At 37.4% G+C, this 25,702-nt stretch overlaps 1 protein-coding gene across 1 annotated transcript in view; it reads left to right on the forward strand.

Annotated features, from left to right (window-relative positions):
• Positions 1 to 24,165, forward strand: part of LOC104152953 (secretory carrier-associated membrane protein 1) — a 46,632-nt gene extending 22,467 nt beyond the window's left edge. Inside the window, exons 3-9 of the mRNA XM_068927988.1 lie at positions 5,144 to 5,242; positions 5,524 to 5,635; positions 8,885 to 9,013; positions 15,128 to 15,287; positions 17,343 to 17,444; positions 19,173 to 19,290; positions 21,119 to 24,165. Of these exons, the coding sequence (XP_068784089.1) occupies positions 5,144 to 5,242; positions 5,524 to 5,635; positions 8,885 to 9,013; positions 15,128 to 15,287; positions 17,343 to 17,444; positions 19,173 to 19,290; positions 21,119 to 21,283 (885 nt within the window). The 3' untranslated portion in view covers positions 21,284 to 24,165. The remainder of the gene's footprint in view (positions 1 to 5,143; positions 5,243 to 5,523; positions 5,636 to 8,884; positions 9,014 to 15,127; positions 15,288 to 17,342; positions 17,445 to 19,172; positions 19,291 to 21,118) is intronic.
• Positions 24,166 to 25,702: the final 1,537 nt, after the last annotated feature.

The following is a 25,702-nucleotide window of genomic DNA, read 5'->3' on the forward strand; positions in this document are numbered from 1 at the left end:
TCACCAGGTAAAAGAGTTACAGGAGGAAGTAAGCAGGCTGTGTAAGCAGGCATCCAAGCAGACGAGCAAGAGAGAGATAGGATATTTTCAGAGACCCTCCATCTTCAGGAGTCTCAACCCCCCACAGCAGTGGAGATGCAGATGGGCTCTGTGCCATGTGAAACAGTAAGTCATAACTGTAGAAAATGAAGGCTGGAAACTGGTCACTCCTCATATGAGGAGAAAGGCTCTTGCTCCTCCTGAAGACTTGCAGCTGACGAACAGGTTTAGTGCAGTCCAAGCGGAGGAGGAGCTGGGCATGGCTTCAAGTGAAGCAACTTTGCTGACGGACCCTGTGCTACGCAGGAACACCCGGAAGAAGTGGTGAGTGATTGTTGTGGGTGACTCCCTACTGCAGGGGATAGAGGCACCCATCTGCTGACCTGACCGCTTGTCTAGAGAGGTTGGTTGCCTGCCGGGGGCTCAAATCTCAGATGTCATATGGAAAGACTGCGGAGGCTTGCCCATCCATCTCTTACCCCCTGCTGCTCTTCCGCATGGGCACCAATGATACCAAGGGCAATTTGGAAACTATCAAATGGGTTTTCAGAGCTCTGGGGACAGTGGTCAAGGGTCTGGGGGCCCAGGTCATTTTCTCCTCGATTCTGCCAGTTAGGGGGAAGGATGCAGGAGGAGTAGACGGACTCTCTAAGTAGAAAACTGGCTGCACCGCTGGTGTTGGCAACAGGGTTTTGGTTTCTACGGCCACGGGACCCTGTTTGAAGTTTGACAACTGACTGGGAGAGATGGGATCCACCTCAGTAAGCAGGGCACACGTGCTTGCCAACAGGCTGGCCAGCCTGGTAAGGAGGGCTTTAAACCAGGAAAGACAGGGGAAGAGAAGAGTTATAGAGGCCACCAAGACAGCAAAACAGTGCTCAGGTGGGGATACCTCCAGCAAGTGCATGCAGCCAAGGAAGTGCCTGTAAGATATGACTGTGGGGTATCCTCTTACAGCCCTCCTGGGAAATCAGCTTGCTCAAATACCTCTCTGAAGTGCCTGTACACCAGTGCGTGCAGCATGGCAAATAAACAGGAAGAACTGGAGATCTGTGTGTTGTTGCAAGGCTATGATCTCATTGCAGTTACAGAGACATGGTGGGATAGCTCCGATGACTAGAATGCTGTCATGGATGGCTACATGCTTTTTAGGAAAGACAAGCCAGGAAGGCGAGGTGGTAGAGTTGCCCTTTATGTGAAAGAGCAACTGGAATGTATTGAGCTCTACTTCGGGGTGGGTGATGAACGAGTTGAGAGCTTATGGGTAAGGATTAAAGGGCAGACTAATAAGGGTGACACTGTTGTGGGTGTTTGCTATAGGCCACCTGATCAGGAAGAGGAAGCAGATGAGGCCTTCTACAGACAACTGGCAGTAGCCTTATGATTACAGGCCCTGGTTCTCATGGGGGACTTCAAGCACCCTGATATCTTCTGGAGGAACAACACAGCAAGGCACAAACAGTCGAGGAGGTTTCTAGAGAGCATTAATGATAACATTCTGACACAGGTGATGGAAGTGCTGATGAGGTGAGGTGTGCTGCTGGACCTTGTACTAACAAACAAGGAAGGAGTGGTTGAAGATGTGAAGGCTAGGGGCAGCCTTGGCTGCAGTGACCATGAGATAGTGGAGTTCAGGATCCTGTGAGGAGGAAGCAGGGCAGTACGCAGGATCCTAGCCCTGGACTTCAGGAGAGCTAACTTTGGCCTCTTCAGGGACCTTCTTGGAAGAATTCCATGGGATTGGACTCTAGGAGGAAGAGGGGTCTAAAAGAACTCATTAATATTGAAGGATCATTTCCTCCAAGCTCAAGAGCAGTGCATCATAATGAGCAAGAAGTTGAGCAAAGCGGATAGGAGACCTGCGTGGATGAACAGGGAACTCCTGGCATAACTCAAACATAAGTGGAAAGTGTACAGGAGATGGAAGCAGGGAGAGGCCTCTTGGGAGGAATATAGGAACATTGTCAGACTATGTAGGCATGCAATGAGGAAGGCCAAGGCCCATTTGGAATTAAATCTGGCTGAGGATGTCAAGGACAACAAGAAGGGCTTCTTCCAATACGTCATTAACAAAAGGAAGACGAGGGAAAACGTGGGCCCGCTCCTAAATGGGGCAGGCGCCCTGGTGACGAAGGATACAGAGAAGGCAGAGATACTGAATGCCTTCTTTGATTTGGTCTTTAGTGCGGAGGCCAGCCCTCAGGAATCCTGGACCCTGGAGACCATGGAGAAAGTCTGGAGAAAGGAAGCCTTTCCCTTGGTGGAGGAGGATTGAGTTAGAGATCACTTAGGCAAACTTGACACTCACAAGTCCATGGGCCCTTATGGAATGCACCCACAAGTGCTGAGGAAGCTGGCAGACATGATTGCTAGGCCACTCTCAATCATCTTTGAAAGGTCGTGGCAATCAGGAGAGGTGCCTGAGGATTGGAAGAAAGCAAACGTCACTCCAGTCTTCAAAAAGGGCCCAGGGAGCTACAGGCCAGTCAGCCTCACCTCCATCCCTGGAAAAGTGGTGGAAATAGCTCATCCTGGATGTCATCTCTAAGCGTGTGGAGGACAAGAAGGTGATCAGGAGTAGTCAGCATGGATTCAGCAAAGGTGAATCATGCTTAACCAACCTGATAGACTTCTCTGATGGGATGACTGGCTGGGTAGATGAGGGGAGAGCAGTGGATGTTGTCTGCCTGGACTTCAGCAAGGCTTTTGACCCTGTCTCCCATCACATCCTCATAGGCAAGCTCAGGAAGTGTGGGCTGGATAGGTGGACAGTGAGGTGGACTGAGAACTGGCTGGATGACAGAGCTCAGAGGGTTGTGATCAGTGGCACAGAGTCCAGCTGAAGGCCTGTATCTAGCGGTGTGTCCCCCCCCCCCCCCCCCCCCAAATACTGGCTCCAGTATTGTTTAACTTATTCATCAGTCACTTGGATGAAGGCACAGAGTGCACTCTCAGCAAGTTTGCTGATGATCCAAAACTGGGAGGAGTGGCTGATACCCCAGAGGGCTGTGCTGCCATTCAGAGGGAACTCAACAGGCTGGAGAGATAGGCAGAGAAGAACCTCATGAAGTTCAACAAAGGGAAGTGCAGGGTCTAGCACCTGAGGAGGAATAATCCCATGCACCAGTACAGGTTGGGGATTGACCTGCTGGGAAGCAGCTCTGCAGAGAAGGACCGGGGAGTGCTGGTGGACAGGTTGACCATATGCCCCTGTGGCTAAGAAGGCCAATGGTATTCTGGGTTGCATTAGGAAGAGCATTGCTAACAGATCAAGGGAGGTGATCCTTCCCCTCTACTCAGCCCTGGGGAGGCCTCACCTGGAGTACTGTATCCAGTTCTGGACTCTTGTACAAGAGAGACATGGCACTACTGGAGAGAGTCCAGCGAAGGGCTACTAAGATGGTGAGGGAACTGGAGCATCTCTCCTCTGAAGAAAGGCTGGGAGAGCTGGGCCTCTTTAGCCTGGTGAAGAGAAGACCAAGGAGGGATCTCATCAATGTATATAAGTATCTGAAGGGAGGGTGTCAAGAGGATGAGGCCATACTCTTCTCAGTGATTGGATGAGAGGCAACAGGCACAAACTGAAGCATAGGAAGTTCCATCTGAACATGAAGAAAAACTTCTTTGCTGCTTTGCTTTCCAGAGCACTGGAACAGGTTGCCTGGAGAGGTAGTGGAGTCTCCTTCCCTGGAGATATTCAAAAGCCAGCTGGAGACAATCCTGTGCAACGTGCTCTAGGTGACCCTGCTTGAGCAGATCTCCAGAGGTCCCTTCTAACCTCAACCTTTCTGTGATTCTGTGAAGTAGAGTTCAACTATTTTCATCCTAGAATACTGGGCAATCATTTTTAGGATGAAAAGTGTAAATCACTGAGTATTTCTGAGGAATAATACCTGTATCTCTGTGTTCTATTAGGAGCTGATGTGTAAGGTGGCAAGATAGTTCTGAAATGCTGGAAATAGTCGATGTTGCTGAGATATACTGCAGTGTTACCTGTAGGTGTAGTTTTTTAAGGCATGATGTTTCATCCCCTGAGGATTTCATTTGTATATGTCAAAAAATGGTTGGAAAAGATGCAGGTAAGCTGGGCCAGGTCATCATTTGCCAAATCAGTGGTATTTAGTTATGGTTCCTGCTGTGTTTTGAGGTGCCTTTATATTTAAAACGTCACACCTCTCTCCATATTTTTGCTGTTGTTTTCAGCCTTGTTAGGAACACGTGGTTCTCTGTCTTACAAGATCACAGAATAGGGGAGTCTTTCATGTTGCAAGAACCACACAAAGAAAGATGTGAATTGTAGGTTTCCCCTAAGCATATTCAAGAATAAAATAAGATAATAGCAGGACTGAACTGATCTGCTTTGGTAAAGCTCAGTGGACGACTTTAATCTTTGCAGTAGTTATTTCCTTGGTTTGGTAAGTATTAGTTAAACATTGTATATGATAAAGAGATACAGAGGAAGTCAGAGGAGGTGAGAAACATAGAAATAAGCAGGAGAGGATTAAAACAACCTCTGAAAATACTGTGAAGTACTAAAAACTTCTTGTAAACTGTGTTCTCATAGGTAACCAGCGAGTCGCAGAATTGCCTGTGGTGCTTGAAACTAGATATTACAGTAAATACTGGTATTGTTAAGTATTAGATTATGGATGCTGAATTTGAAAATTTAATAGGGTACATTGTTTCTCTAGTTAACCAAGTGGTATAAACCTTTGTTAAGTAGAAAGCTCTAGAAGATATTATTAATAGATCTCATCATGTTTGAGAATGTGAGTAGATCACAATTAAATCCTGCAATTCCCATAAGAAATAACTATCCTTATCCATATTCATGTCTGAATAAAATTAGATTATTCATACTGATTCATAAAATGCCATGTGTGTATATGGCATACAGCGCACTGTAAAAACAAACAAACAAAACACTGCAACGTAGAATAGCTTCTCCTTCCTAAATGTCCTAAATACTGTGAGCTGTGTATCGGATTTTCAGTTTATCTATAATGCTTCCTTTGAAACAGCTGGATTAGTTCTTACAGAATTATGAAAAAATGTTTATTGGAATAGGAGACTGTTTTCTTATGACTGTCTTTTGTTTTCTTAGCCCCCTCCAGGAAATGTGAAAATGCCTAATGTACCCAGTACCCAGCCAGCAATAATGAAACCAACAGAAGAACCACCTGCTTACACACAAATTGCAAAGGTTTGTCTGTAACTTTCAGGCAGTAGGTTTCTTCTAATTATAATTACATAAACACTCTTCTGGAACAGTGTGTCTTTTATTAAAAAAATATTATTTCCTGATGATTTAGGAAAATGAATACTGCTTTTAGGTAACCATTGCATGAATTCATGCAATATTAGGTCAGTCTTCATTCATAACTGGAGATGCAACTGGAGATGCATAATTATAGAAAATAGACTCGGAATATTTATTTTGTGTTCATACTTTTAGCAATATCTGACAATGCTTGTTTTATTCAGGAGCATGCCTTGGCCCAGGCAGAACTGCTGAAGCGCCAAGAAGAACTAGAAAGAAAAGCAGCTGAACTAGATCGCAGAGAAAGGGAAATGCAGAGTCTCAATCAGCAGGGGGGTATGTATAAAAAATATTTTTTTAAATTGTAGAAATTTAACTTTTTCTTAGAAACTGTTTTTGTTTTATAGTGACAGGCAGGGTAAAACAGGTCATGAAGGATTTTCTAGAGAAGATTTCTTATGTCCTTTGCAGCATTTTATAAGGGGAATAAAAACTGGTCTGTCTTGTGCAAATTTCAGTGTGGCCTTGTTATTGCCTGCTATCAGCTATTTTTATTCTTGGTTAAAATCCAAATAATACTATCAACTAGAAATGGACCATTTTGAAAAGAAGAACTGTAAGTAACTTTATAAGTAACAACGCTAATTTCTATTCTGTTAGTGTTTATAGCTGTGGAAGAACTGTCCTGCTTTGAAACATTTTTCTATCTTCTATGTTATAGACATCACATTCTATGCAAATAGCAGAAAGAGTATAGGTGTTAATCAGTTTTTCAAATGACGCTTTGGATAATCAAGATCAGTGCCTCATTCTGCCTAAACTGTTGTGTGCAATGTAACACCATCAGTTTTTGCCTTGCAGTTTTTGAATGAAAAGATTTACATCCTCTTAACTGAAGATACTTTGCTAGAAGAAGATCAATGGGGAATATTTATTTTCAAAAGGAAGAACTTCAAACTGGAATCAGAAAAAAAAAAACACACTAAAACATTGTGTACAAGGTTGATTTTGTGTGCTCTTTTCACCTGTATCTAGTCTTCAGACAGTTGCATTTCCACGTTATTTTCTTTTTCTTTATTCATATCAAAATTGTGACATACAATAGTACAATTCCAGATTGCGTGATTGCTTAGGAATTCAAAATCTCAGGGAATTTCTTGCCAGTCAGGTGCTAATATCTGAGAATGGGGAATTGTTTTTCTTCTTTTAAGGAAAAAAATCATGGTGGTTATTGTGCCTTCATTAAAACATTTTTATTTTCTCAGGATTTATTATTTTCATTCTCTTCATTACGTCTCTGTATCTGTTCTCCCAGATAATGATTTTCTTTAGTCATGTTTTCGTTTCAGTCTCCATATAGTTCCCTTCACCTAATTTCACTAACTTATATTGATGGTTCTGGATTAATTACTTGTCTCTTCCAGGCTTTAGGGACAGTTTTTGTCCATTCATCTATATCTTAAGGAACGTAACTGTGATACCTCATGCATGTTTCAGGATCCCTAAAATTGTTATTTACTATCATCATGAGGTTGCAGTTGTTCACATCAAAGTACTTGAAGAGTGTGTGAAGAATCTAAAGGATTCTTTAGGAAAGCTGAGCAGAGAAGATGGAGCTCTTACAGCTTAAAAGAGGAAATTAGATTTTAACTAAATGGATGTGTAAAAGATGCTGCAAATCAGGAATTATGCTGTGACTAAAGACAGCAATATTGTTTTCCGATTGATTTCTTTCTTTTGCAGGCTCCTTTTCAAACACTGTAGAGGTGTCTTGATAGGAAGGGGAGAGTCCTTTGCAATAGTACTCTAGTATTTGCATTTAGTTTACAAGTCTGGCTTCACGTGTAGGATACTTTAATTGAATGTAATGGACTACAATGGAAAGATCTTCAGGTTGGTAGGTGTGCTCAGTCTGGTGCCTTCAGACTTCTCAGCTCAAGTCCAGTGCAGTGTTGTGTTTGAGCTGATTAAACTGTGCTGCTTCCTGTTTTAGCTGGTTCATTTGGTCAGAGCTGAAAAACCCCTCACTGTGTTTGCATGAAGCTGGTTTGGGAATGTCCGCATTCATAGTGTAGGCACGTTGCTGAAGTTCTGTTAATAAGCCTTGAGGTAGTAGCTCCTTATGTTGAATGACATAACTCTGAGCTAGCTCTTTGCTCAGTCAAGCTCTGATCTTGGAATATGAGTATCCAAGGAATATTTGGAAAAAGAGCGCTTGGTTTTTGATGTCAAATCATCTCACCAAGCTGTCTTTCAGACTTAGCTGAGTATTTTGATAGTTATGCCGAAGGGGAAGAGAAAAAGCACATCAGATAATAGCTTGAATTATTGTGAACTTATGTGAATTTTTCTGTAATTCTACCCTGAAACTGTCAGTCCTGAAGGAAACTCCCATATATTGCAGAATAAAGATCTGGATTATTGTCAGATTTTTTTTATATAAGAAATCCCAAAGTAGTTTTTAATATGGATGGGAATATTACCTGATTACCTTCTGTATCCTCCCTCTGTAAGTCTCCTGTTCTAAATGGCTTGGTAAATTGATAAAAGGTTCAGCAGGAGAGGAAGAAAACACAGCAGGGTTTGGTCAGAACTATCAGCTTCATCTTGTCTGAACAGGGAAAAACGTAACTTAATAATGCAAGTATTTTAGATTTGCAAGTTTTCTGTTCTTATGGATGAACTACTAGTAAAGCTATGGTTGAAGGTAGAAGTTGCAAGCAAAAGCTTGTCAGAATTTCAAAAAAAAGTCTTCAGGCTAGCCTCTAGTTTAGCTCCACTTTTTGAATATGGTGATTAATGTACCTATTGCATCCACAATTTGAAATGCTATGGTAAAGGTGTGTTGTATCTATCTCAGTTGAATCTCTGAATATTGTGCTTGTTACGGTTTGCATTCAGCAGAATGTGTACTCTAGCCTGTGAGTAGATCAGTGTACAGGAAATCCAAGGTGATTGACACTGTATTGTCTTTTGTTGTGTCTTGACTTTATCACACAACTTTGTATCAAAATATTTTGATGTTGTAGGTCATCTTTTTGTATTGTAGTTGAGACCATTTTAATAGAAGTCTTTCTTCAGGCTTTTGTGCTTTTAGGCAAAGCTTTGATGGTAAAATTTGGAAACTAGTTCCAAGCGTTAGAGATATCTAGATGTTACGAGCATGAGGATTCTGAATATAGAAAATGCCTTTCACTCCCCAGTCTTTGTGTTCCACAAAGTATGGGGGGACTGGGGGAAATGTGCATGTAAGAGTCAAGGAACTCGGAGAAATTGTTTTTCTCCCATTTTTCAAATCTGAGATTTTGGCAAGACTTCTGCTCTCACAGGATGCCTGCTTAGTCTTTTGCATAGGTATAATATTGTACTCTCCTTGATCTGCCTACGTTTCATCATACTTTATTTCTGAAGCTTGTTTTCGATATTGCGTGAGGATTGCTGATAAAGCTCCTGAATGTTGGTAGCCCAAATAATTTATAGACTTGTGCATTAAAAAAAACCCCTTCAGCTGAACCATGACGAGTCCAAAGGCATATCTCTTTCTAGTACACAGAGAGTATTATAAACTCTTTTTCTGATTTACAGGCAGAAAAAATAACTGGCCACCCCTTCCTGAGAATTTTCCAGTGGGTCCTTGTTTCTATCAGGACTTTTCTGTAGACATTCCTGTAGAATTCCAGAAGACAGTGAAGATTATGTACTATTTGTGGATGTGTAAGTATTTTTTAACAGAAAAAGCAAAATGCATTTTCAAACTTCATGATCCATGCCTGCTACTTTGAATTTTGCAACATCTATAATGTGAAATGTATTTTTTAATCCAGAAGTCAGATGGTAAAGTGAAATCTTTATGTTAGCTTCAATTTTAAGAGTATTGAATTATTTCATAGAAACTTTGATGGAAGAAAGGGGAAAGTATTACCCTAAAGCAGTTTGGTTTATACCATATTGTAGCTTTCTGTTTAAATATTTATATTGTTATAAAACAATCTCTGAGTGTTTATTACCTTAAAAATAATTTTACTGTTTTTAAAATCAGCTTATATATTAAGAAATCTAATTCACAGTATTTATTAGACTTTTGAGTATAAAATGTGCAACATTCATGTGTCTACTATTTAATATAGTTTTAGTCTATTTAGAAAAATAAATAGTATAACATAAATTAGCAGAAGAAACAGTCTATGTTTTATATATAACTCTTTGTTGTACTGCACAAGTGCTCTAAACAGTCCTTGAGGGGTTAATTTTGCATTCATTCAGGTGCTGTGTTTTGATAGGAAAAATGCTGGATGAATCAAATGTACAAATGCCATGACCTTTGTTTCTTCTGTCTTGTCCAGTGTGATGAGAGCTTAGTAAGTACCCTAAGACTGAGGAAATTCCAAAGGTTTAGGTGTTTTGATACCATTAATATATATTTTAGTTTACTAAGGTCATGTGAATTTCAGACTTTTTCTGTATTTTTTCAGGGTTCCAGATTTAACAAATCTGCATATTTTACCTGTTAATTTGGGAATCTTATTGTTGTGACTGAACCATATATTTGAATCCCATAAAATGAGCAGTCAGCACTCAGTCAAGTGAATTTCACTTCATTATCTACAACTTTATCCACTATCTTTAAATAAGTAAATGAATAAATCCTATTGTAGAATGAGAGATTAGTCACTCATAAATCTGATAGACATTTAAGTTTTATATCAAGTCTATAATCATGGACTCCAAAATTTTAGAATAGCTGCTAACTGACCATTTGCAGGACTGAGTTCTAAAAGTACTTTATGTTTTAAACACAAAGTGAAGTTGGGCAGTGAGAACTGGAGTATTAATACTCTTTTTCTTTTTTTGCCCTTATTATGGCAATAAATTAAGAAACCAGTGACATACTATTTCAAAACAGATGAGAATTCTGCCCTCATTTTAAGCTGACAGATTTTCTTCTAGGTAGACTGAGATTGTAACTGAGTTTCCTTGTTCTTTTCCTTCTTTAGCTCTCATTCTCTATCTCTGACTTAGGGATCACTAAGTAAGGAAGGAGCAGGGCATATTAAAAGAAAAGAAAGAATGAAATGAAGAAGCCTGAAGAATATTTCAGGCTAAAGAAAATGATTGAATACAGAGCTCCCTGCCTTAGGGCTGGCTGTTCAGTCAGTCCTTGTGACTCTTCTTTTTCAGGGATATACCTGCTTGGTTTGGCTCTTACTGCATTAGAGTGGCTATGCTTCCTTAACGAATGCACTCATTACCATAGCAAACCAACCCGCTGCTGCTTGCTGCTCTGCTCTATATTTTATTTCCTCTTCTGGAACTTCCTAGGTCTTATAAGGCCTGGAGGTCCATGAACATACTGATATTCAGATAAGTCTAGTTCCAGCTGCTCAGCACTTTGTAAAGTAGGTTAGTTTTCCTGCCCCTCTTTAGCAGCCCTAGGAACACACCTTTCTATTTCTTTCTTTGTGTGTGTGTGTTGCCTTGTTTAGTACCAATTTTAATATCTTTATTCTTAGTCTTTACATTTCTGAGGAAACTTTCTTATCTTTCATGGGATCAATAAACCTTTTATAGCGTGAGAATAGAGGTCTGCTTGTATCCCATTCCCAGTGAATTTCTCCACCTTTTCTCTGTTGGTGTCAGAAGTCAGAATGGTCTAATTCCTTCATGTGGTTTTCTCTTTGCCCAGATATTTTTTCTCCCGAAACTGCCTTTTTTTTTTTTTTTTTTTTTTTTTTTTTTTACTGACTGAGTGCTCCCATATGAAACCACCTACTGCTCTTTTAGTGGCTCGCGGATAGAATCGCAGTTTTGCTGGCTCATTGGCCCTGGGCTTTTTAGATCTCTATGCACTGCTACTAGTGAAATGCCCATGCCCCATATCTCTTGACCGTTATCTGACAACAAACATTTTTGTCTCAAAAGCCTTGTTTTCCAGTTACTTTCCCACAGGCTGGTAGGATGCAAAATGAGCAATACTAATTTTCAAAGAATATTTATTTTTTGAAGTTAAAACTGAAGAGCTGCATAATCTTATGGAAAGTTTTTGAGGCATATGCATTTGTTGTTTTGTATTGTTTGTGAGTGTTTCCCTTTTTCTGTGAACAAGACTTTTAAAAGTTTTTAAAGACATATGGCTTAAGCTGTAGATTGTGATGACTATCTACCTTAAGGTACCAACTGTTTTGATGCTTATTCTGTTTAGGAGAGTTTTGTTTCGTCCATCCTTCTGTCTGAGAAAATGATCAGTAGCACCTATGTCAGTCCGTGCTAATGTTTGTTTTACCTGATCTTGATGACCTCCAAGGAGGGATACCTTGTAAACTCCCCCCCCCACCCAAATTCAGGCCATTCTAGTATGTTGCCATCCTTGTCATTAGAAGATGTTTCCTAGCATATAATTTAATTCTCCTGTGCTGAAATTTATTTTTGTTGTTCTGTCCATTGTTTTTACGGAGAACACGTTTATTCCCCATAGTCATCCTCTTTTAGCTAAATTATCGTAGTTCACTCAGCCTTTCTTTGTACGTCATCTTTTCTAGACTTCTGATAGTTTTGCTGCTGTCTTGTAGATTCATCATTTCATCCCTTCCATATTATTATGGGTTTTTTAGTGTGTAGCGTTCAAAATTGGACAGTGTGGACTGTCTAATTAACTTCAGCTGTCTTAATATACTGAGTAGAGAGAAAAAAGAAATAGTTCACATATTTGGTAGACTGTACGCGTGTTCCTGCATCCTTTTGTCAACAGAGGAATGTTTGCATCTCTCAGGCAAGCTAAAAAGAGCAGAACGGACAAGGCAAAAAAGATAGACTTTAACTGAAGCCACTCTGATATGATCCAAGGTTGTATGTGATCAAACTTTGCCAGCTTTTAGCTCACTTACCAGTTGCCACGTGGCTGCAAAATTCTCTCTTTTATGGACATTCTGTTCCAGTTGAGGCATTCCACTGCAGGGTTGTAATAGTCCAGCTGATTCCTGGGAGAAAGCTCGTTCTTTGTGTAACATATCCTAATGAGGACTTTGGTTTCCTCAAAACAGCATCAATAAAACATCACTGAAATGAACCTTGCTACAAAAATCTGTTTCTTGCAGTCCACATGGGACTGCAAAATAAAGTAGATGTCAAATAGACAGCATCACTGCAACTTGTGACCTTTATCTAAAATTCACTTTCAGACAATAATGGGTGCTAAAACATAGTTAATTAAGGTGAGGATTGTGTGTCTAAGTAGGCTTCTTCTATACTATGAAGTTACACTAATAAAAATGAATTTGTGAGCCTGAATATTTCATTAAACCAATATAATTTCTCACTGTTTGCTCTTATTCTGGCATGAGTGACCTTTTTTAAACTCACCTTCTTTGTCAACTGAACTAGAAAAAGGCATTCTCAGGTCTCTTTACGTTGAGTACTGCATTGCTCGAGCTGGGCTGGTTCATTGAGGTTATTGTCATTTAGCTATTCTGTGGTACAGAGTTCTGCCACAGCCTTGGTTTGTTTCAGCCCTCAGGTAGTCATTATCTTGTAATAACTTTTATCACAGTTGAATTCAAAGAGACAAATAGGAGGAAGATACTTAGAAAACTGTTACCCTGAATATAAAACAGCTGTCTTTTCATTTAATGGGAAAGTTTGTATATGTCACTTAGTGAATCCAGTGGCTCAAAGAATGAGTGCCTCTCTGGCACGCAGGAGTTAAGAGAAAGGGGAGAACTGTCAATGAAGTTCTGTGTCTTCATCTGTAGTTTGCTGCTAGTGAGTTTTTGCAGTTGAGATTCTTTGTAACAGCAGTGAAGTGCTGAAGTAGACCACTATGTTACCAGTTTTATTGCGCTAATAAGTGTCAGTGGCATGTGTGACGTTGTTTCAACCTTCTTCTGCACTGATCCTATTCTCTTAGACCTTGTCCTGTTATCTGAACTGAAATTGTAAAGAGTATATCCTATCTGAAAGTTCAAATTCCACCAGAAGCTGGACCTTTCTAATAATCGATGGAGTCTTCCTTTTTTTCCCAGTATTGACTAGGGGGGAAAAAAAAAGTACCACTCAGTAAACTTTCTCTTATTTATCAAAGAAAGGTAGGGATTTGGATTTGTACCCTGTGTTATACTTGTGATGCACGCACACAAAATCTCTGAAATCGAGTTGCTTTGCTAACTTCTTGGAACAATACTAAAATATTTAAATATATTAAACACTCTTTATTTAAAAAGCACAAAGTTTTCTGTTTCTGATGATTCTTACAGCGGAATGTGATTTCGTTGAGGGAGAAGTGTTTTGAGTTCCTTCAGCCTTTCATGTAAAGATGTGGGCATTTTGATTTAAGGTTTTTTTCCAATAAGATGATTTAGGTTTTATTTAAGTACTAGTTGAGAGGGAAGAACCACCCTTGAAGAGTTTTTTCAGAATCTTTGTGTGTTATATAAACTTACCAGCTCTTCTGTTACTCTTCCTTTCTAGTAAAAGCAGTGTGGACAAGGGAGAATTTAAATGTATATACAGAGCTAAGACTTTATTTTATTTTTTGTTGTGAACTCTTTATGCTACCTAGCTTCTTTATATTTCTCTGAGAAGTGATAAATAAGTAAACCTGTAAGGAGGAGGATGAGCTGTGAGAACTTACAAGTTTGAATGACCAAGATGCTTCTCTGAACTCTAAATAAATAAATAAATAACCATTGGTTCAAGGAACTGCTTGTGCACTCTTAACTATAAATAATTTACTTTATCCTGGTCCACAAGGACAGAAACAGTCCTTTGGGACAGCAGAATCACTCCTGAATCACTAGGTATTGCTGAACTGAAACAGAAATTCATTTTCATCCTTTTTAAGTGTCTGACAGAACTAACCACTGTGCCAGATAGCATGAAAATAGTAGTTGCAATGTTTCTTGCTATTGCTAAGAGAACAATTTATTTGAAATTAATTGTGAAGTCATAATGCCAGTGCATTTTCTTCAGTAGAACTTGATAACCTCTAATATGACCTGCCAGTGAGAAAATGCCAGTATTGATCTGGAACCTGAGTACTGAAGAAGCAAATTTTAAAGACTGTTGATCTGAGAAATATTTGAATATGCCATATGATTTTAGGGTTCTAGAACAGCTCCTCATGGATTTTGTTTTACTCAGAAACACTGTTACTAAGTAGTTCTACTTTTTTCCATGTAAGACAAAGAGTTTTTATCCAAAAGGATATTTTTGAAATATTTCCTTTTAAATTAGAACATGTACAGTGATAATTTTATGGTGTCTTTTATTCCATTTGTAAGCTTTTCTCTAAAAAAACCCATATAGTTACATATTGTAATAGAAGGGCTGTGAGGTCTTCCATTTATTTACTTGTCTGGTTGTAAAGGGAAAATATTTAAATAAGTGCAAATATCTGTGTCCAGTATTTGCTGCAGAAGAAATATCAGTTACTGCAGCTGTGGAAACCTCTTTTACATTATTTTAATTGTCGTCTTAACTTGTTGATGCCCTAGGCATCAAGCCTTTGCTAGAAATCACTCTTAGGGACTCCCTGAGATTGAAAATGTTTTATGTTTATGAAAAGTTTTTTTTTCCTTCACCATGTATCTCATATTACTTCTGTTATATATTGGATTTTCTTGTTCAGTACTTTACGTAGGAATTCTGACTTTACCTGAGAGTTAGAAAACTGTGACAAAACAATTGGCTTATTGCAAAGAGGGTATTGATTAATTGTTAGCATGCTTATGTTTTGTTTACAATACTCCATTTATTTGGGTATTATTTTAAGAGTTGAAATAATTTATTGTATAAACATAATGTAATTAAGACTCTTTTTTGGTTTTGGTTCTACAGTCCATACAGTGACACTGTTTCTTAATATCTTTGGATGTTTGGCCTGGTTTTATGTTGATCCGACACGAGGGGTTGATTTTGGATTGAGTATCCTCTGGTTCTTGCTTTTTACTCCTTGTTCTTTTGTCTGCTGGTACAGACCACTTTATGGAGCTTTCAGGTAACAACTTCAGCTTGGCCTAAGATATTAAAAAATATTTATATATGTATACATATATATACACACACTTGCTGAAACGCATTATTCTTCTAATAGAATTTACAGAATTATCGTTATGACAATCCTTCAATATGATTTCATTAGAAACAAGTAGTATATCTGTTATTAGTTCAATTGCCATGTCTGAAACAGATGGCAACATTTAGGAATATCATAGAATATTTAAAATATTTATAGCTTCTGCTATTGACATAACATTTTTAGGAAATACTTAACTTTGTATTGGGCTAATTAGGGTTTTAATGGAAATTCTCATTAAATGTCTATCTCATCAGACCGAGAATCCGAGCAGGTCAGTAGTTAAGGGTTTATTACTACATTTTTGGTTTGGTGAATGACCTTGCTAAAACTCTGCACTTAAAATTTTACATTGTTAAGTAATCTACAGCGTCTGTTACTGCAATAGACTGAGATTCTTAAGAACAAGTAGAGCAGGTATATAGCTATCAAACTCCAGTATTTTCTGTAGCTTTTAGCAATCTGCATTTCTCACGCCTGAGGCGCAGTATCTTTGTGTTTAAAAATACTATGGTTGGTTTGCATGCTAAATTGAGCTTTTTTGGTGAAAATTAGCATATAGACATTCTAAAATCTTGTACTCCTGCAGTATTTCTTGCAAAATTATTTTAATGTTGAAGTGAGTTCAGGATATTGGAAAATCAGTTTCAATACACTAATTTTTGTTGAGAAAGACTGATAGTCATTCATTGCAGTTGAGCATAACTTTTAGGCTAAATCAGATGGTTTTTTGCTGATCAAGAATATATTGCTATACCTACACATCTTCGACCAATTATATAATTTATAGTTTCATGTGCTAAATTCTTATATTCTTATGGCTAAAATATGAGAAGGATATTTTTCATTTACTAGAACAAATTTGTTCATGATATCGCAGTGTGGGTGCAAATTAAGATAAATAGAAAATACAGAAAATCACCAGCATTTTGAAGTGGTAGCTTTCATTAATTAATTTTAAACCTTACATGTTCTCTTTTAATAGTGTTTTTTTATATATAATGTTTTTTTCAAAATTAACTGATTTGTTGGAGGAGGTGTTCACAGTGTTACATTATCGTCCAGGGTTTTACATCTAGCAGATGTTAGCCTTTCTTAGTGAATATTGATTGTTTGGAAAAAGAAACTAAAGCTTTCATTTTCAACTTTCATTCAGTTTCTCAGCTGAAAATGAAACAGTTATTGAACTGAACTGTTTGAATAAATAGAAATTAAGAAACCCTCTTCTGCAAAAAGCATTGTTACTGGCAACATCTGGATCTAGTTTCTTAATCTGTGACTTAACTAATTCAGTGATTTTTACTTTCTTTAGAACTCTGGCAGCAAGCACATCACGTAATTATTAGTTTTGATAATAAGTTGAAGTCTTTATTACAAGTTTCACCTGTGCATTTATTTTTGGTATTCTGACTGACTTTAAGGTTTCCAGTCTCTGTCAAGCTGGCATTTTAGTAATTTAAACAGCCAGCATATTTTGCATATTTTACTTTTAAAGAACAGCTGCTTCGGTATTCTGATCTGCATTATGTTTTAATAATTCCATATTAGATTTTATTTCTTTTCACAAGTAAAAAATTTCTGCCACACTGACAGTGCTGTAAACATCAGCCTGAAAATAGAGCAGACTTCTGTTCTTCAAGCACTGTAGCAAAACTTACATGGTGAGTCATATAAAGCCCGGCTATGTTCGGAACAAAACATTATGAGGCATACTAAGGAACAGTGTATTGTTGCTTTTCTCACCTCTGTTAGAGATGCAGGAGGCAAAAATACTGTATTATGGAAGAAGCAGCTCTTGTAATAAACACTTTACAAAACCACAGAATTAATGCCTGATATTTCAAGTCACCATCAATAAGTTAAACTGTATTCCCTCTAGTTCTTACCACAAGAGTATTTTACCTTGGTACTACAGTATTTGTCAAAAGGCATTAATTTCCTTGTGGCTTTAATCTTTTTTTTTCCCCCCTCTTTCAGGAGTGACAGTTCATTCAGATTCTTTGTGTTCTTCTTTGTATATATCTGTCAGTTTGCTGTGCATGTACTTCAAGCTGCAGGATTCCAGAGGTGGGGAAACTGGTGAGTATTCTGCTTTCTGTAGCATTGTACTATCAAAACAAAACAAAACAAAACAAAACCTCTTATTTTATACAGAACCTGCATAGACTCTTTGGGATTATTTTTCAATAAAATTTTGTATCACTGGAGTTGTTGTATTTAGCATTCAAAAAAGCATTCTTAGAGTGTTCTTAATTAATTGAGAAAAGTGTATGAAAGGTATCCAGAGTGTGTAGTACTTCTGTTGTTAGACTGGTCAAAATTTTATCCTTTGATGTAAGCTACTTTGAACTAGGCTTTTATACGTTACCTCCTCTATTTCAATGGTGTGTGGAGATGTTATTTGCTCTATATTTAGAATAAAGGCATAAATAAAACTAAGAGAAAATGAGAATAATTTCGGTGGTAATAGAATAATATATAAAGAGTATATTCTGTCATTAATTATTTGTAATTATAATTATTAATATACTTACCAATGAGATTTCTGGCTAAAATTTGAAGAACAAGTGGACACTGTATTCAGCTGAATATAGTTGTATATCTTTGATTTAAGTTACTATATTGGAAAAGCTAATCTCTTTGTCCGAATCGCCTCCTTATTCTGCAATAGTTGATTTTTCTTTTAGATGCTTACAAGTTTAAAAGTTGTTTTCCATAAAGCAACCTGTAGTAAGTTACTTTTACTTCAAATACAGTTTCTATTTGAAGTCTCAAGGTCTAATATTTAGATTTTAAAAGGAAAAGCTAGTAGTTTGGAATCATAGTCACCACTCTTGCAAAGAAGTCGATGAATTTGAATTAACTAAAAGAACATACCCAACTAGTAGTACAGAGAGCTATGCCTAACAGTCCTGTAGCTGGGTAATGACATTTCTGTGTATGAGTGTTTTTTGCAGCTAACCTCCAGATGCATGCAAGTCAGGCAAAACAGTATTGGTTTAGAACTGGAGTGTAAGGAAAAATCCTCTGTTACTATTTTTGCTGTCAAATCCAGTGTTTTGCTTTTCAGTAGATACCTCTTGATTGACATGAATAAAATAGTAAGGTAGTTTTAGAGGAGCAACTCTTCAAGTATGTGGAGTGTGCTTTTCCAAGATTCTTAGGGAAAGGGTAGGAAAAGGAGGCAGATCATTCAAAGATGCTAATTACAGTTTGGATTTTGGAGCTTTGTGGTAGAATCCAGTTGGACATAGCGGGTATCAAAGCAATTTGAAACAGCAAGAAGAAAATTTTAAGGTTCTTTGGGTTTATAGAAATGTTTTGCTCTTTTCTGTAGAAGACTCTTTTCCCTCTTAGTGTCTTGTTTTTCCTAATGTAACATTTAATTTCCTGCTTTTGTGGTTTCAAGTTTGGTATTGTAGTTTATGTTGGTGTTAAGAATTTTAAGAATTGGGGAACGTTTAAAGTAGAGACTGCTATACCAGTATCCTGTCCCCCCCAGCTCTGTCCCTCTTTCTGTCCCTCATTTCTTCACCACTCTGCTCAAGGATAATCATCTTTCTCAAGCTTTGGCTTATAGTTTCACTGCATACATTGTGAAAATAGAATCAACGTTCAAAAAGCTTTTATAAAACAGGAATGTATTCATTTATAATTTCCATGACTTTTTCTTCCAAAATACTCAACGTTGACCAGAACAAGGAGGCTATAAAACTTCTCTAGAGGTGGATACCTGTGGTTGAACAGTTCATGTGCTATGCTGATAAAGCTTATCTTTTTTTTTTTTTTTTTTTTTTCCCCCTTCAGTGGATGGATTTCATCTCTTACTGGTCTTAATAAGAGTATCCCTGTTGGCATTATGATGATAATCATAGCTGCACTTTTCACAGCATCTGCTGTTATTTCATTAGTTATGTTTAAAAAGGTAAGTTACCTATTATTTCACACTTTTGTTTCCTATGTTTGATCTGGATTGTACTTTCCTGCTTGAGAGAGGTTCTCTCTCACAAACTAATGAGGATTAAAAGATATTCTTGGGAATCTTTCACAGCTCTGCCTTACTTATTAACAACTATGCTTTTATAGCAATTACATTTTTGCTTGTACTGTCATGGACAGAAACACTGTGTTTACAATGCACTTACTTTCTGCAAATTGAAATGTGAAAGAGTAGCATAGAGCAAGAGAAGTTGGGAGGTAAGTCCACATTGAAAGTACAGGAGAATGCATAAGCTACTAAATACCCAGGTTGTAATTTTCAAGTCTGTAGCAATTCCTCAGGCTGAGTGAAGCACAGCCTAATTCAAATGATTGCTAAGTTTCAGCTCTTATCAAAATCATTCCCATGAAGAGCAACAGAAAATGGAGATGCCTGGCACCTGGGAAATGCATGTTTATTTCTCTGCTTGTATTATTTAACATTTTGTTGTCAGGTAGTGATTGCATAGCATAGAACTTCAGAGGAGGATGCTTTTTTCCCCTTGCTTCCTTTTTGTGAATTTCCAACCAGAAGGCCTAAGTTTAGATACTAACATGCTAGTAACTTTTTGATATTGGTTTGATTAAATGTAACTGGGAATTCCTATGATCATCTGCTGACAATTCTAATAATTCTACCTGATTTGTAAGTTAAACTTCGCCTGAAATTTTAAGTATAGCCTGGAGATCTTCTGTCTCCTTATTTGCTTTCTGTGTGAATACTCAGGTGCAGAAGAACGAAACAAATGAGAAAAATATATGGTGGAACATTTTTTCACATACTCTTTCTATGACACACATTTGGATTTTTTTTGGAAAACTTGCATACTCAGATATGACCAGGTGTATCTTTATGGATGAGAAACAGTCACATTTATAAAAAAAAAGAAATAAGTTACAACATTAGTTTTCTTGCTACACTTGAATGAAAATGTCTTTGCAATGTTATTTACAGTTTTATTGTCAGCTATTTAATTGACTACAGATCAGAGATAGCATTTTAATTTTAATACTGAGATAATTAGAAGTTACTGAGGATTTGCTTTTTACTGTACTAGATATTATAAGCCATACTGTTTAAAAAGTTTGTAAAACATATTGTTTATATCTCTGCTATTATGCAGAGCTATTGGTCATCACAGTAGTTTAGCAGATATGTATCTATATTATTAGGACATTTTATCCATTTTAATATTCAGTCATAGCTTAGCTTAATAGGTTCTTGTAGACATGTAAATCTTACAGACCTTAAAATGTGTCTAAAGAATTAGTATAGAAAAAATTTACCAGAATATTATTGACACAGTGGATTCAAAAATTAATTTTTTGGTTTTGCTGCCTGCCATTTCTTTTAACATGCACTTACTAACTCTTCAATTAGTAGGCCAAGTTGTATACAAATTGAGACAGAAAAAGCTTTTGCAAGCGTCTATGGCTCTGTGCTATGCTCAGGCTGCTGCTGCCTGTTTGTGTGTTGAAGTACGTGGTGTCAGGCGGGAGGTACCACACCCATTTCTGGAAAGACCTGTGAGAACTCCTAACTTGCACAAAAATGCAGGTACTGCTACAGCAAAGCTGCGCCTGCCGCAGGCGAATCAAAGCTGTAGGGTTTGTAGGAAAAAAAAGCCATTTACTCATTTCCTGATCCTCCCAAGCAGACGAGCAAACCAGGTTTCCCCGCCACACGGTTCTGCTTTGTTTGGAGACTTTGTTCTTGCTCTGCCAAGAAATGGAAGGCCTCATACGCTTTTCTCCTTGCTTTCCCACCTCCCTAGGTGCATGGTCTCTACCGCACGACTGGTGCTAGTTTTGAGAAAGCGCAGCAGGAGTTTGCAACAGGAGTGATGTCCAACAAAACTGTACAAACTGCTGCAGCAAATGCCGCGTCAACAGCAGCAACCAGCGCAGCTCAGAATGCGTTCAAGGGTAACCGAATGTAGAGAAATATAAAAAGTTATTACGGTTCTCTTTGACTGTACTTTTATTTTCCAGTCACTTACTATATTCCCTAAAAGCCTAGATCAAAATACACACAGCATGTTTGTCTGTTCTTCAGCTGTGCATGGGTAAAATGGGAAATGTTTGTTTTATTCTATTATAAATGTATTTATTTTTAAAAAGATAACCGTTCTTTGCCCCTCTTTAAAATGTTGCATTCTAGAAAATAAAACCGTATTTTATGAAGGATGAATAATTTCAACAATTGGCCTGAGAATGACTTATGGTACTTTATGATCAAATAAATATATTAGGGATTTGGAGGTTTTATAGTAGTTCACCCTGGGTTTTTTTGGTTTTGTTTTTTTTTAACTTCAAGAAAGCACTTTGGATCAATTATTTTTGTTTATAAGACCTTGTTACCCTATTTCTACTATGAGAAGTAGGGTAGACAAAGAGCTGTAGAAGGTTAGGTTTGGCTGCTGCTTTTGCAATTTCAGCAGCCGCTAGAGGACAGATACAAGTAGGGTAGATACTATAAATTCTTCTCCTGTTTTTTTAGGATAAGTCTTTTGATATAAACCTGTAAGTTTGCATGAATACCTTTGAGTTATTTGATCATGTTTAAATAGTGTTTTGGTCCAGAATTTACCTGCGCCACTTTATAAGGTTTGTTTGTATCTATTATCATGGAGTATTCTCTACCTGTGAGAAATGACTGTGGTGCATAAACATTCTCTGTAATAGAATGTGTCTTGCAGTGTACAGCTTAGGGAAGTTAACTGATGGTTTTGATCAGAGAGGTAAGTGATTATATATTTGCTATTTTTAATTTCAGTATTCATGTCTTGGGGTAATCATTCTGCTGGAAAAGAAACCAATATTGACCTTTAGAACACTAGTTTCTTGCCCCCCTCCCCACTTTTACATGCAGTGGTATTTTTGTTGTGCTTGGGGTTTTTGGTTTTTTTAAGTGTAGATTTGTGTTTAACAGTGGTACTAAATCTCTAGCCTTGTCAGTCACTCTGTTTACTGCTTGTCCAAAAATCCAAACATACAGTATTTAATTTTCTAACAAGACTGTTGTCTCAGATCAAACTTTTTAAACAATGACATTTAACAGATACTTGAATTCATTTTAACATAACTCAGCCTTCTCTGTGATTTGATGTAAGCTGGAAAAAAAAAAGCATTTTAGCTATATTGAGTTGGAAAAGTGAGAAAATCTTTTTCTTTTACAAAATTAAATGTTAATTTATTGAACTGGATGCCTAAGGGGTTAAATTGGAGCTCTGCAGCTGAACAATCCATAATGGTATGTGCCATCATAATATTCCAGTATTTAATCAAGTCTAACGATAAAATGATGTTTCTCTCCATTGAATACCATTTCATACTCTTGGATTGACTGATGAATATTATGCACAATATCTTAGGCTGTTTTTTAAAGTCCATTTTAGAAAATGGTGACAAGAAGGACCACATCCCACAGCCTGTTTAAGTATACACTGCAGATGAAGTGTATTCTTAGTGTGAATCATGTTTAGCAAGACTGAGTTTTAAAATCCTGAGGCATCTCCATGTTCTGCGTGTGGATTGACTTTCGTAGAGTAATCCTTTTTCACTACAGTGTATTGGTAATAACATAAGAGCATTGCAAAAAATAAAACCTGTAACTTAATCCCTGGATCAGTATAATACTGTTAGCATAAAGTCCCTATTAGTATCCTTTATTTACTATCTTCTTTAAATCTTACCTGTATTAGAATAAATACAGTAGGTTCACCTATGCTGCAGTTGATATTCATGAGTATACATGCTTCTAAATATTCTTCATGTCATGAAATTAATTCAAATATTCCGTGTAATAGGGACTCTAAAATTTTATGCTAGTGGACGTGCTGGCATTGAACTTGAATTTGTGTAGAATATTATTAAAAGCTTTCCAGGCAAAAGTAACAATTTTCTACTGAGAGCAGGCATTACACTTCTAGCAGCTGCATCGTACTTTTCTGAATATTTTAAAACTGACTTGAATGTTGCATCTAGGAACCCTACTAAGAATTGCTTTTGAATCTAAATATAAGCATCTCCCCTCTCCCCCGCCCTGCCTGTCCCCCTCTGCCTGTCCCTCCCTCCCTCTCTCTTTCCCTCTCTCGGATATGAAGACATATATGGACATCATCCTTGCAATTAAATATAAATTGAAGATTGCATAGTAATATGCAATATGCATAGTAATATGGAATATAGAGAAGACATTAACAAATAAAACCTGAAATTGACAGGTGGAATTTTTTCCCAAATGTTTAAATGTTGAGAAAACATTTAATGTTCAGTGTATAGGGAGTGTTGATTTGTAATGTCATGAAGTGAGTGTACAGATGTAAACCTCGTAAGTGAAATTCAAATTTAACTATGTAGTTAGTTTAAATGAAAAATCTCTGACACTTGCAGCTCCAGAGGGAGGGAGGGAGGGAGAAGTTTGAGTTTAGCTTTGATAACAGAAGGCTGATGTTTGTTAAAATATTTTGTACTTAACTAAAGCTAGACTTTACGGTCTCTTATTAGTTAAGCAGACTGTGGCGCCCACTTAAGTTGTCATTTTGTAGTATTGTGGCAAATTGAGTACAGATTATGAAGTTTAAACACTGGAATGTCAGTAGTCATTTATCTGTAGTTTAGGAGTTGGTTTTATTTATCTGAGGGATGTTTGTATATTTTGTAAATTACTAACAATGCTCTGCCATCCTGGTGAACGTCCTGGTTCTGTACAAACGCACTCATTCTGTCCCTCTGTTGCATGTCTGAGTAGTTCAGAAGTTTTGTATATTTATTGTATTAACACAGTGTCATAGAATAAAAAAAAGACTTTTTTCCTGGATGTTTGCTCTGTATAGTTTTCAACGGTATAGAGTGTTTTTTTTAATAGGTCAAGATTACGTGCAGGAGGGCTGATCTATGTAAAAGTCTCACTTGTTTTTTTTTAAATCCTGTATATAAATTCTGTAATGCTGCTGAAATGGGAAAGTAAAATGTCCACTATCAAAATCATACATGAGGGTAATGGGAATTAGTCTACCCAGATATTATCGAGAAAACCCCTAAGAACCTGCAGCCTGCTTACTTACTTGTACTGTAAAGTTAGAGGGTTACAATCTAAACGTGTTCTGTCGTTACTGAATGAAGTTCTACAGATATGAAGTGAATCCTAAGACATTATTCAAAGTAAAATGAAATTGCTGAAAACAGCATTGGTTTGGTACTGTTCATTTTCCTCATTTCTGTTTGCTTACTGAATTGACACTTCTGTATCACTGCTGTGTTTTGCTCTTTCTGTTCAGGTACTATCACTGCCTGTTGATTTTTTTTCATATAATATCAACTGTAACACCTGTTGGCAAGTACTGAATTCATTACCAGGTTTTCTTTGAAGGATGAAATGGGTAATTTAACAGTTCATATAGACCACTGCAGTGTAGTTATGTTTGCAAACGCACAATACAGAAAATACTGCTCTGTTGTGTGGTCAGGATTGTTTTGGGAGCTAGCAGATGTGGGTTTTGTGTGCGCTCACACATCAACTTTCTCTGTTTCTTTCTTTGTGATTTACAAATCCAGGGTGGCAGGGGCAGCAGACTAAAGAAACAGGTCTTGAACTTTCTGGTAAATGGTGAGCGCAGTTGGGTAGCATGATAAACTTACCCTTCATGCCTTACAATTAGAATTACTACACAGTTTATGTGCTGCTTTCTGGAGATTACTCTACTAGCTTACCTCAAAAAGTTGTAAGCACGAAATCAGGAAAGTAAACAAGACACACAGAGAAAGTACAGGGGACATAAATGTGGTTAAAATATTCAGTGGTACTTCTGGAAAGATATTTCTGTTAGGCAAAACAGTCACGTGTCTAGCACATGCATTCTGGTTATGAATCAGCAATAAGGTACAATGGATCAGATGATAACTAAAATAAATGTGTTTTAGGTTTAGAATTAGTGTGCAGTTTTTTTCCCACAAACCAATTTTATGTCTGCAAATAGCTTTTATTCTGAGGTGTAGAAAAATCAAAAAGATTTGCAAAAAAATGGTACAGATTTCTTACCTCAGTAGCATCATACGAATTTAGCTTTATGCTGGGATTAAACTAGAAACCATGTCACACACTGCTGAGAGAAAAAAGGAAAAAAAAAAAAAAAAAGGTGTTGATGGAATTGCAACTTGTAGCTTGTGCTGCTGTTCATTTTGGTCTGGGGGTGGGGAAAAGACTCACCCAGCTATTTAATGGATGCACATGCTGCTTATCGAAAATGTGCTCTTCCTAATAAGCATTATAGTGATTGCACCAAACGCCAGTGCTTTTGGTTTTAGCTTCCTGCCTAATACGCTTGGTGTGGGGATGTGACTGAGTAATGTATGTG

The sequence above is a fragment of the Struthio camelus genome, chromosome Z (assembly GCF_040807025.1).
Source record: "Struthio camelus isolate bStrCam1 chromosome Z, bStrCam1.hap1, whole genome shotgun sequence".
In the NCBI taxonomy this organism is placed as follows: Eukaryota; Metazoa; Chordata; class Aves; order Struthioniformes; family Struthionidae; genus Struthio; species Struthio camelus.